The sequence below is a fragment of the Rana temporaria genome, chromosome 5, assembly GCF_905171775.1.
Source record: "Rana temporaria chromosome 5, aRanTem1.1, whole genome shotgun sequence".
Lineage (NCBI taxonomy): Eukaryota > Metazoa > Chordata > Amphibia > Anura > Ranidae > Rana > Rana temporaria.
The window spans coordinates 334,870,181-334,884,200 of NC_053493.1; the positions used below are offsets into that span (position 1 = coordinate 334,870,181).

The 14,020-nt window shown below is 38.6% G+C and overlaps 1 protein-coding gene across 1 annotated transcript in view; it reads left to right on the top strand.

The window, feature by feature from the left end:
- PREX2 (phosphatidylinositol-3,4,5-trisphosphate dependent Rac exchange factor 2) overlaps positions 1 to 6,885 on the top strand; it is a 370,987-nt gene extending 364,102 nt beyond the window's left edge. Inside the window, exon 40 of the mRNA XM_040354370.1 lies at positions 4,094 to 6,885. Within this exon, the coding sequence (XP_040210304.1) occupies positions 4,094 to 4,139 (46 nt within the window). The 3' untranslated portion in view covers positions 4,140 to 6,885. The remainder of the gene's footprint in view (positions 1 to 4,093) is intronic.
- The last annotated feature ends 7,135 nt before the right edge of the window (positions 6,886 to 14,020 follow it).

A 14,020-nucleotide genomic window follows, 5' to 3' on the forward strand; every position in this document is an offset into this window, starting at 1 on the left:
TTTGATATCTGCTAAACCTAAATGCGTTTCAGATGACAGCTTTAAATTTGCCATGCTGACCTCGTATTCAACCCAATATAAGCAGGTCAAGAATATAATAAATAAGCATTGGAATGTCCTCAGCGGTGACAGCATTTTGGGCCCTTTACTACCGGAACAGGCAAAGGTGGTATTTAAAGGTGTACCCTCATTACAGAGCCGAATTGCTCCGAACATCATTAATCCACCTGTTCGGAACTCCTTTTTTCATGACATGGTAGGATTTTTCCCATGCAGGAAATGTCAAGTATGCCATCACAATGCATTGGGTAAACGTAAGATCACCCAATTCTCGTCTACCGTAACATCTAAACAGTATACAATTAAACCCTTCTTCACCTGCGAGACTAAGTATATTGTTTACTTGATTACTTGCCCTTGCGGCATGCAATATGTCGGCCGTACTATACGCACATTTGCGATTAGGGTAGATGAGCACATTTCTTTAATCAAGAGTGGCGATACCAAACATCCCGTACCCAGGCATTATAAACAACATCACCACAGAGATCCTAGTGGTACGCAATTTACCATCATTGAGAGGTTCACTCCTCCATGGAGAGGCGGAGCCATGACAGGGGAGTTTCACGTTTAGAAACGTACTGGATCTATGAGCTCCAGTCCCATTTTCCGTTAGGCATGAATGTCGAGTGGGACATCAATGCCTTCATTAACCAGTCATAACTTTTTCTTTCTTTTACGAATATATTTAATAATACTTTTTTTTTTCTGGACTTTGGGTAATTAATTAGTATCTTACATATTTTTTAGCACTTTTTAGTGTTGTTATACACCTTTGATTGTATACATGTATGATTTAATTAAGAGGGGCATGTGTGCCCATTTGCGAGAATCCAACTCTTATCTACATGCTGCGTACAAACAACAACATTTTTTACTCTGACATTTTTTATATTATTCTTTTTGATAATTTTTTTAAAATTATATTCGCCCATTTTTTGATATATATGTGATAAGTGCAATCTATTATATATACCCGATCGGGTTTCCTTGCACCTGTATATATGCTCATATGTATTGCGGAGTGCATTGATTTTTCCTGTCTCATAATGTGGGTCATTTTATAGTTTTAATCCCATTTGGCTTTTAATAATTTATAAGGGCCAAGTACTAGTGTTTTTTACAATTTGATAGTTCCAACATTAGTTATATTTATTATTTGCCAATCCTGCTTGTCTCCTTGCATGGCTGGCAATGCTCCGCTTTTGGAGCGCATTTCCTTTTCCACACTGAGGCTTGGTATATTCACACGTGATCATCACGTGACTCTGCAGTCTCGGCATATTTGTTTCTACTTCGGCACCGGGACCCAGCTGATGTTGTTACACATTACATTCCCTACTTCAATGGACGAGGCTTGGTTTTTTTATACCATGACGCTCCCCATACGGCGCTAATTTCGTGCTCTTTCCTCCCATATCTCGTTCCCCTGGTTAACCAATGGAACATACATACCAGAACAAGGCTTGGAACGCACGCCGTTCCGCCATGACACACACCCCGGAAGTGGATGCTGTTGCCATTGCTGCAACATGATGGTAGGTTGGATTCTCATTTGATTGGGGCCAATTGTTTGTTTGTCTATAAATTAGAGGGGGCTACAGTGGAGCGACCCCCCAGATGAAGTGTTGGTACACGAAACGCGTCGGGTCGTCTCCACTGCCACCTGACCTGTGTATACACGTGTGATTTTACAGCCTACATGTGAGTTTACCTGCTGTTTTAATAAATTCTGTTTTAAATTAAACTGGATTACGCTATGTGGCCACTTTTCTGCCCTATCTCCTTTCACTATTGATACTACTGGAGAGATATTATCTAGGAACCCTCCTTTCCATCGCATGTCCTCCCATCTTTTGAAGTATCACCCATCAGAGAACTAGATGTGTATATCAACATACCTTCCATGATTGAGAACCGCAATTTACAAGCCTGTTTTGACTTCTGGTGACATACGTTACCATGAGTCCACCAGCTCTGGTAAGCCTCCATTTCTACTAGTGGTGGTCTGTCTCACATAAGAAAGATATCAGAGTTCTATGTTTATATCAACTTTATTCACATGGTGGAATCCATCCTTATGGACTTTATTGTGTTGCACTTGATAATTTTTTTTCCTGTTTTGATTATTTCATAATTTATTTGGTGGAATATATTTGCACGGACTTTTTATATTTATTTTTGTAGTGTGCTGCACTTAATTATCATTATCATTTTTTTGGTGATTCATTATATTTCACATATACAATGTTTATCGTTATGGTATATATTGCATAAGCGCTACACTTTTTTGGTACACTTTTGTTTTTGCTTTTTCATTCATTATTAGCCGTGTTAGCAGCTTCATTTTCCTTTGGCAGCGCAGTGTTCACCACACTCTCCATATGCTATTGTATTGTGACGCTTCAGTTGCAAAGCTGATTGAGGGAAATGTTTCCAACAAGCCGGTTCAGGAGAAGTCAATCATGAGTGGTCTAGCCATCCAGCCTTAACAATCACTACTCAAGCTTTGTATATAGCGCATCCTAGGCTCCTCTTCCACCGAATTTCTTGATAACAGGCCCAGACCTAGGGGATTTTGAGGCCCCCTCAGTGACTTGGGTACATGTAGAAAGACTCTTTGTAGGCCGTGTTCTGAGCCTGAGTTCTGGCCCAAGTAACAGATGGCCCTGACTGGATACTGTGCTGGATATAAGCTAAATCCAGCCGCTGGGCAGCACTAGTGGGCACTGACCATTGCTCCTTCTTGGTAGCACTTGTGGGTGCTGACCTTGTTTTAATGTCCCTGCCTGAACTACGAACGGTGACGGGCCTCCTGCCCCTGGTGCAGGTGTACTGTCGCATGCCCAGGGGACCACTGATATATGACACAGATTCATCTTCCTGAGATTGAATCAGGATGTATTAACCCTTTAAGCGCTGATTGGCTCAATGTATTCCCGTAAGAGGCTGGAGTGTGTTCTTGGGTACTCTATTATAGTTTTTTATGTTTACGGATTGAAGATTGGAGCAACACTGGTTTATGTGGACTTTTGAATTGCTTTCACAAATTATTTAGATATTGGCCCAGATTCACGAAGCAGATACGACGGTGTATCTCAGATACACCATCGTATCTCAGCTTTTTTCAGGTCCTATCTATGCGCCTGATTCATAGAACCAGTTACGCATAGATAGGGCTGAGATCCGACAGTGTCACACTGTGTTACACTGTCGGATCTTTTTTTTGAATTAAAAATGGCGCCGGGGGCGTTCCCGCTGATTTACACTGAATAATATGTAAATCAGCGAGATACGCGAAATTCACGACCGTACGCGGACCCGACGCGGTGTTCTTACGTCGTTTCCGTAGCGCGGTACCCGTCGTATACTTACCCCTGCTAAAAGCAGGGGTAAGTATTGTTAAGTATGGCCGTCGTTCCCGCGTCGATTTTGAAATTTCCTACGTCGTTTGCGTACGCCGATTCACGAACACGCGCGTCGCAAGTCTAGATCACGTCGCAACCACTGACGTCCTATTGACGTCAGTGGGAGCAATGCACGCCGTGAAATTCCCCGGACGACGCATGCGTATTTAAATCGGCGCGGGAGCGCGCCTGATTTAAATATGACACTCCCCTAGCCGCGGAATTTGAATTCCGCTGGGGGATTTAGGATCCGCCGTCGCAAGTTTGGAGGTAAGTGGTTTGTGAATTAGCCACTTGCCTCCTAAACTTGCGGGAGCGGATCTTAATTCACGTAGAACGAGCGGATCTATAGATCCGCTGATCTACGTGAATCTGGGCCATTTTTTGTAGGTCACCTTTACAATTTTATTCATACGGTGGCTTTGAACATTAAAGTTGCACTGTGTTCATATTTGATTTTTCTTTATCTATTTCTGCTAGCACAGAGGCTTATGCTTTAATATCCATCTTCCATTATTACAATATAAGTTAACTTTATTATACAAGGTTCGTAATATATGCACAGTGAATAATGTACACAGTGTTTAGAGCTCAGCATTAAAAATCTATATATTTTTTTTTTATAGGTTATACAGGCTATGCCAGCCCCCGCCTGCTGATGACGAGCCCTGAATATACCTACATTGAAAGAAAACTTTTTAAAATCACAACTCATGTCATGACTGCTCTTGTACATATAAAGTCGATAGGAGACCAAAATGCTGCATTATTGATGTAAACAAGGACTACACTAGCGGCATAAACTGTACACTGGAATCCCATTGGATGAAGCACTTAAACGTTGTAAAAATTTCAACATGAACACTGTACAATGAAGGAATTTTGATTGCTGATTCATATACATTTTCACCTATAAACAGGACATATATTTTGTATTAATGTTATCAGTAAAAATGGAAATGCTATGCTACAAAAAGGAAACATTTGTACCCACTTGCTATCAATAAACAGCAAAATATGTTAAATATGTGATCATTCTGTATAACAAGCTTACAAAAACTTTGCGTAGAGGCATTTCATTAATAAAAATGTAAAATATTTTTCAGCTGGTCAAATAATTTCAAAAGGACATGTAATAGTGTTTGTTTAATTAAAAGACTAACATGTTAATAATGTAAGGCTCTTTGACCTTTCCAATAAAAAATTTCAGTTATCAATTTAATATGCAATATTATGGTATAAAAATGACACTTTTAGTTATTATACATGCATAATTTTTTTTTTTTTTTTGTAACAGGGATACTCAAAATGTGTTACTTTCACCTTAGGCTATGAGAAAAATTGTTAATCTATCTCTCTGTGCATTTATTTTAATTCACATTGGATTAATCGTTTTATAAATGTTGTAATGTCTTGACTTAAAGGCAAATCAGAGTGTAGGCAGATGACATTAAAATGTATGTAAATGCAACATTTTATTTTTGTTTCGGATAGGGTAGGAAATGGTTAGAATGGCTGTCAAGTTTTTGATGCTGTCTCTCTTCCCTCTGGGGATAATCAACCCTCTATTTGACAAAAAATGAGGAGAAATCCAAACTTTCGTTTTTTTTTTTTTGTTGTTTTGCAAGAACAAGAGATAAGGGAAAATCCTCCAATGAGGATACTTGCTCCTGTAACATCTCTCTAATATGAAAATCATTTTTAATTTGGGGAGATTTCTTCTCATTTCGTATGGTGTTCCTGGATGGGATGTTAAGGTAAATCCCCCCTGCAGTGCATAGAAAGCAAAAAATAACCTGATGAGTTTAACTATTTTGGCTTTACATACATTTTAAAAGAAACTTGCAATACCAGAAATAAGGGGGCTGCCATTATTGACCTCCTTTCTTTAAAATGCTATCAGTCTGGCTTTTATGCTACCTTCTGGCTTTCAAACTTTGCATTACTGATCTTCCAATTATGCAGATAATTAATGTCACAGAACAGTCGTAAGCCCTGACTTCTACATACTTGCTCTGGGTCAACTACTAAAATTAAGAAATCCAGAGGATCAGCATAACGGTCAAGCAACTTGCATTTTTAGAATAAGAGGTCGGTAGTAATAACCTTTTTGTTTCTCTTGGAACAGAAAATTTACACCCAAAAACAAAAAATGTATATATACAGTATATATAACAGATATCAATATTCAAAACAAAGAATATGACATTTATTATACCCAGACTAAAACTGGAATTTTTTACATGTATGTAATTTTGTTACTAGCCAATGGAAGGAGAACAAGGCAGCACAATAACAGTGTGTAATTTTATTTTATGGATTGTCTAGACTGGAAATCATTTGTGTGTGGGAAAATAGCTAATACGATTAAAATCTATTTTGTATAAACCAGTTTATTAAAGTTATGTAAATAATATACAGAGGTCATGTTACTCGTAAGCCAATCATTTAATCAAATCCACTGGTTGCAGTGTATCCCTCGTAACTCCATTAGCACACATGGGTTTGTTTTGAATGTTTGATCAAATACTTTTTTTTGTTTAACTATATCTTTCCTTTCTCCTGTAGTATTCAAATACTGTAGCTTGTCATTCAATATATAGTTTTCATGTTAAATAGTTATTTATATTCTGTTCAGTGTGTTGGGAAAGTTAATTTGTATCTAGAAAATAGAAAGTTGTGTATAAAACAGAGTAACTAGTATCTAGTAGATAAAAATATTTTTGTACAATTTGTCGCCAAGAAAGGAAAAATGAAAGTGAACCTGTCCCTTGTCCATTGAAGGTAAAGTAACAGGCTCCCTGCTTAACAGGCCTTTTCTTCTGCTGGTACTTTTATTTTCTTCTCCACCACCCCTTCTGCCCACTAAATCTCCTTTACTATAATCCCTGTGTAAATTCTGGGCCAGATCTCGGCTGGAGCTTGAGTAAGGCTTGAGTAAGGCTAAGGACCTTCTTCTTACTCGAAAGTGTTCAGGTTTGAAGGTTGGCTGATCATGGCTAAGTCCTCCTGTTTGCACAAGATAGCATTCAGGTATGGCGATTGGCTGATTAGACACCAAGCATTGCATTGCGAAAAGAGTGGCATGAGTAACATGGTCCCTCTACCCAGTACCATTTTTTTCTCAGGTGTGGTAAGAAAACTGGGCAGTTGGGGAACTTGAGCAAGGTAAATATCAGCAGCGGAGGGGACCTGTTATGTGGAAACCAATTATTTTGTCCTAAATGACCATAAGGTCTACATTTGTCTTAGGGTAGAAAAGGTTTTATAACCATCTTTGATTTTTTTTAAATAAATGTTTTTTGTAGTGCATTATAAACAGGCCGCTACTAAATGCACCCACCTGTTTACAATTCATCCTAAACAGTCTTCAACTTTGTGTACTGACTGTCTGGACATTAAAAATATGTTTAATCAAGTTTTTTTTATTATTTTGTTTCTTGTTCCCTGAGAACATATGCACATGCATACTATAAATGGGTAGAGATTAAACCAAATATAACTGCATATAAGGTAATATTTTTGAAATGTAAACTTCCAATCAATACAATATGCGGACATGTCATTTTTCTCAAAAATTTTATTTAAAACATTTGAAAAAAAATTATGGAATGTTTCTGAAGAACTACACCTTTTAATGTACTACACAGTGGGTTTCTATACATTTTCTTTTGTTATATACTATGGTCAGGACTCAAACAATTAAAGTTTAAAAAAAAAAAAATTCAGCCATGTAACAATTTGGCATTTTGCATTGTCATTTAGCAGGTGTTCACATACAGTAAAAGCTGGCCATACACCAGGAGAACTTTGTTTGAAACCTTCAGGAACATTTCTTCGATTTTCAAATCATTAGCTGGGCCAAATCGACTTTCGCTTTTGACCATGGTGACATTCTTTGAATGTCACCATGGTCAAAAGCGAAAGTCGATGGAAAAAATGTTGTCGAATGAACACATTTCTATCAGTGAATGTGTATTTTTGTTTTGTAAATTAGATTAATTCCAAAATGTAATGTTAAAAGCAAACTTCAATTTTGTAGTACTTTCAAATGACATTCTTCAGGTCATCAAATGTATTTTGTAATGGTTGAATGATTGTCTGTATGAACATTCGTATGAATGTCGACTAGTGATGGCCAACTTTAGCATTGTAATTATCTTTGCTGTTACAGTGCAGAATGAAGCACAGTGCAGCTCATAGAAACCAATCAGCTTCAAGGTTTTATTGTCAAAGCTTAATTGAACAAGCTAAAGTTTGAAGCTGATTGGCTACTATGCAAAGATGCTGTAGATGATGCACTCTCCAGTTTTAGTAAATCAACCGCAGTGTTTTCAAAACTCAATGAATCATCAAATGTGTGACTCATCAAGGTGCTCAGTATAATGCTGCGTACACCTGACCGTTATTCATGTCATGCAAAAAAACAAAGTTTTTCTCGACGTGATTTGTCGTGAGGCTTAATAAAACAAAGGGAGCTGGCAAACAAGATGATGTGTAGTCTGCTTACCCATAATGCTCTAGGAATCCTTTGTCATGTCTTAAATGTTATTTGTAAAAAAAAAAAAAAAAATTTTTAAAGCAGCAGTTAAAAATCTGTAATAATAAAAAAAGAAACTTAATTAGATTGACATAAGTGCAGATTGTTAAATGCATCTGTTAGGTTGACACGAAAGCCGATTATTCCAGAGAGTTCCTGAAAGTGAGTGATAAGTGGAAGATATTGCTTGCTATACCTGATCTCTGAAAAAATGTGTAGAGGGCGCTAGATCACTCAGTGCTAATAAATAATAAACCAGCGTGCTGGGTGAAAAATTGAATACAATAAAATAGACTTGTATTATAAATTGAATATAGTAATACTATACTAATAAATTAAAAAAAAGAGAAAAAATGAAAAAGTCTTTGTGTTCAAAAAAAGACCTCTCAAAATCTTATGAAAAGTCCCAATATGTGTTCAGTCAAAATGCATAACATATAAAAACAAAAAAACCAAATCTTCTTTCTTGAGTATTCTTTAAGTGAAAAAGAGGAAAAGGAAAGCCGTCACCAACAGATCCAATCTTCTTAATCACCCTTAGATTGGTGTTGAAGCAAATAAATGCGCTTACCAGAAATAGTGGACTATTATAATTAAACAATAGTCTGCTAGACATATGCAGGATTGTGCCTGCATGCACATCGGTCAGGAAATCAATGATAGCCTCAATGCCAGGGATTCCAGATAGGATATGGATGAAAAAAGAAAGGCAATGGAGATGCCAATAGTGTATTATCGCTTAAAATTTATTGTAAATAAAAAACATATGTAAAAACAAGAGACAAATGGCCTGAATGGCCTCTTACTTCTAAAAGTGCCTACCCGGCACTGGGGCTGCAGGCGTGTCACCGCTACCTTGCGGTGCGGTAAAGAACAGGGTCGTCTGGTCCGGTGCTAGCTCCGTAGCGCGGCTCGGCGTCCCAGCTGACAGCTCGTGCAGGCAGGGAGGCACGTCACGTGATCGGGTCCGCCTCCGACGTACGTTTCGTCAGGTACAACGTCTTCAACGCCCCCCTGAAGACGTTGTACCTGACGAAACGTACGTACCCTGTTCTTTACCGCACCGCAAGGTAGCGGTGACACGCCTGCAGCCCCAGTGCCGGGTAGGCACTTTTAGAAGTAAGAGGCCATTCAGGCCATTTGTCTCTTGTTTTTACATATGTTTTTTATTTACAATAAATTTTAAGCGATAATACACTATTGGCATCTCCATTGCCTTTCTTTTTTCATCCATATCCTATCTGGAATCCCTGGCATTGAGGCTATCATTGATTTCCTGACCGATGTGCATGCAGGCACAATCCTGCATATGTCTAGCAGACTATTGTTTAATTATAATAGTCCACTATTTCTGGTAAGCGCATTTATTTGCTTCAACACCAATCTAAGGGTGATTAAGAAGATTGGATCTGTTGGTGACGGCTTTCCTTTTCCTCTTTTTCACTTAAAGAATACTCAAGAAAGAAGATTTGGTTTTTTTTGTTTTTATATGTTATGCATTTTGACTGAACACATATTGGGACTTTTCATAAGATTTTGAGAGGTCTTTTTTTGAACACAAAGACTTTTTCATTTTTTCTCTTTTTTTGAATTTATTAGTATAGTATTACTATATTCAATTTATAATACAAGTCTATTTTATTGTATTCAATTTTTCACCCAGCACGCTGGTTTATTATTTATTAGCACTGAGTGATCTAGCGCCCTCTACACATTTTTTCAATTATTACAATCAGTATTGTTCCTGAGGTGCAGCTTTATTTATATTTATAGTTTTATTTTCTATAATTGTAATTATTAAGTTTTGGCGCTGAATGTTAATCTTATACCTGATCTCTATTGTAATAAAAAAAAACACCTAATACTTAGTATTCCTTAGGCTACATTCACACCGGCGATCAAGGCTGAATAGTAGTGACTAGGCTATCACTGCTGGATGCACACAAATTGTGCAAGCTATTTCTTTAAAGAAACAAAAGGTAGGAATCTGCAACAAAGCTTGTGAAAATCCTTGCACTATACATAGATCACCCAGAGGGAAAGGTATTTTTCCCAACAAAAGAAGTTACTCTTTTGCCCCTTGTGGGGAAGGAGAGCGGCCAGTGCTTAAACCCTGCATAGTGCTACACAGCCCTACCATTATCATCCGCTTGTCTCATAAAATGCAACAGTCTAGGTGGCATTTAAACCTCATCCTTGACAGTGCCCTTGACCCAAAAGGGCTGCTTGTCACATACCCATCCCTCTGTGTGAACCCGTGGGTTCAAACACCAGCTAACAAAAGGTGGGCGCTAGAGAGGCATCTACTTTTTTCTGATGAGAACCTGCCTGATGATCAACCTTGAAAGAAAGTCTTAGACAATCAGGCACCAGCATTTGACTTTTGAGTTTTGTTATTTGACCTCAGCCATCTATTGCAGAGGACCATGGTGCATGATTAGTCTAAAGAGACGTCTAAAGAGATGTCCCGGTAGATAGCATTGGAAAGCCCTATAAGCACTATTGCTCTACAATGCTAAAGTTCCTTTTGACTGACATCAACTTTCAACTCAGATAAAGTATGCTCTTCTTCGCTTACCCCTCTCTGAAAAAAGATCCCTAGCCTAAAACAGGCATTGTTGGTTTGAACCAAGAACTCTTTCTGAAAGCCTGGTTGCTACCAGCACAAGGTTTTAATAACGGGCCTGTATTAAACACCGAAAGGCTTTTTCTGCATTGGGACATTTAACGCAGCATTTTTCCCTCTGTGCAAAACCATTATACAGAGCAAGTAAGTATGACATATTTGTTTTAAGTTTGTTTTTTGCTTTTAAAGAAAACTTTACAATTACTTTATGCTGTTGCACAGCCCTATTTCTACCACCGGTTTATCTTATAAGATGCAACAGCCATGACATTGCCCTGGACTCAAAGGGGCAGTTTTTTTTTCAATATATAATGTATATACAGATATAAAATGCCATTTAAAAAATGTGTGCACTATATAAAAATAAAATGAAGTAAAATTGACCAAAGCTATTGCAATTTCTCTTTAAAAGAGATAGCTCCAATTTAACTGACAGCTTATTTTCAGTGGCTTTCATTTTGCTATATAAAATTGTCAACCTGTGTGTTAAATGTGTGATCTGAATCCAAAGGTTAAATATCTGTATATATCATACCCAAACACTTGAAATAAAACAAAAAAGGTAAAAAGGCTTAACGATGCATGGTTATTAAGTAAAGACCCTTGATCTGTCTTTAGTGCCAATATACTTGATGAATAAATGCTCTGATTTGTTGGCAGTCTTTCTCAAATGACAATTAATTATAGTAGGTAAGGTTTAATTAATGTTTAGTATCATGGATTAGCTGTCGCGCAGCTTAAGAAATTGATCAGACCTTGAATTCACTGTAAATTTTATATATTTAATTTTACAGATTTTAAATAGGACAGGAGTCATTGGCTTTATTATGTTTCTGTTATTCTCCCTTGTGGCTGCCTTGGACCTGTACACTGCAAATAAGTATTCAATATTCCCATTGTAAATTGTATGTTATGCTTTAGTAAAAATGTGTATGTGTCCCCTTTTAGAACAAAAAGATATGACAAAGAAAACATGGCCTTTTGTTTTATAGCACAGCAGGGTAGAGAAGGAAATCACTTGCTATAATGAGCTAGCATACACAGCATATTTGCAAATTCGTTTTCCCTATCCAGTGTTGACAGCTCTGAGCTCTCTGCTGTCACTGCTACCTTCTTTTTCTTTTGCCCCTGGTCTCTTCCTTCTTCAATCATTGGGCAGCTAGTGATGATGCAGCACCGGTGTTACATGCAATTGATATGCGTTATCATGATACCTGGCTCAATGCTGTATCTTGGCCTAGGCCAACAAGGCCCAGGCCTAGGGCAGCACATTGCAGGGGGGCAGCATGAAAAGAGTCCCCACCGGCTTGCGCTACATTTTTAGTGTAGCGCCAGCAACGCTATATCTTGGCCTAGGCCAACTTTTAGTGTAGCGCCAGTCTTATGAGGTAGACTGGGCCGCAAGACAAATCGCCCTAGCGCCCCCATATTGGCTTTCGGAATTTGCAAATGCAGCAATTTAGAAATCAGATGAAAGGTTTAGTGCTGGGAAACACTTTTTGATAGCTAAAAGTGCATTTTATATACATCTATATAGATCAGACCAAAACGAGGGACAAATGAGGAGGAATGAGGGACAGAGGGACATTGCTCCAAATCTGGGACAGTCCCTCAAAATCAGGGACAGTTGGGAGCTATGCTACACTAACAGAGGACGTCCAGATGTACATAAACTGACCACTCCATGCTTTAGAGAGATGCACACAGACAGACAACCAAATTAGGAGAGAGTAGATCGCGCACACAGATTATAGGATGAGGCCGCACTACATACATACATCCAACATTAGAAAAAGGATGATTAGCATCCAGTAGGGTAGCTTAGTGTAGTTTAGTGTAGGTCCTGCCCTAGAAGAGTCTACCTTGCCGTGGTGGGCAGGCTTGGAATCTCTTGGTCAAAAGTGTGTCAGCGAATGGGCGAGAGGATCACTTCTGGCCAATTGATTTAAGTTGGAAAAGAAAAAAATATGTATCGGTCCACAATTATACTTTCATAAACACACGATAAAAATTTGGTATATTTACATTTGAATTGCTTCCTCTTTAATTTATTCCTTTCCTGACCAGGGGGGAGGGGTATTACCACTTGGATGCACAGGCCACATTTGCAAGGCTGGAAGAGGCTCTATGGCTACTTCTTCCACTTCTGGGGTGTGTAGGGATGTGTAATAGGTGTTTTTCAGGTGGAAATTGATGAAACTCAGTTCCACCACCTCTGGCTCAGACCCTTTGGTGCATGCTCACCACAATCACGTGTAAACACAGAAGTCTGGTTTCTGTGTTTACAAGTGACAGCTCTGCACTCTGTGTGTAACCCCCTGGACTCTGCACTCTGGAGGGTGTGTGTAGGGGAAGGGTTTTGGGGGGTCGTGGTTGAGTTTCAGCACCTATTGTTTGAGAAAAAATGCCCTGTATATATGTATGTACTGACAAGCCCCTTATGTGACAGTAGTGACAAGGTCCTCTCAATGGAGACATCAGGGGTCTTCACCCCAAGGACAGGATATATACGATTAAATCCTGAAATGAAACATCCCCCTTAACTAGGAAAATAAATCAAGTTCTAAGGGAATTTCATATTCATTTTGAATTCATTTTATATTCCTACACATTCCCCTCACAAAATATATAGGGAATTATTTTCTGTTATCCAGGGCTAGAGGATCTTCTCTATTCAGAAGTGTTTTTCTGCCCTCACATTCTATACTTTAGTATTAAGCCTTTCTCTAGTTTCTGTTAATTCTTTTTTGCCATACGTTTATTTCCTGCCCCATAGCCAAACAGGAAGTGAGAGGAAATCTTTGCAGATTAAGGTAATCCCTCCCTCCAAGGCCCTCAGAACTATTGTTCTCACTGGAAAATGTCAGTACATGTCTTAAACAGGAAGGGGTGTGACCTTGACAGGAAGGGGTGATCAAATTTAAATTAGGGGTTGCATGAGTTTATAGTCAGGCCTAGGGCAGCACAAAACCTAAATACACCACTGACCTGGCTCCACTCCCAGCATCTTATAGTCAGAGTTACAGACTGCAACTGTAAGGACGTTATTCCACTGCATAGCTTGGTGTCATCTGCAAAGACTGCATGTGGTAATAAAAGATACTGGTAATATTCAGAAACTGCAAAGGCTAGTTATTAATAAGCTAAATCATGTAGGCAAAACAGGATTTGCAGTGAATTGGGTCAACTGGATTCATACTGTACCTAATAGGGAGCAGGATGATGAGGGCAGCCTCTTTTGCACCTCATGTCCATGTTCTCCTGCAGATGGAGAACAGGAATACATGGGCAAAAAGTTCTGAGAGGTAGTGGACCATGGAGATAACTGGATCATGCTCAAGGTATGCATGGACATTCATTTGGCAATGGTAAGTGGCTCTCTGAGGG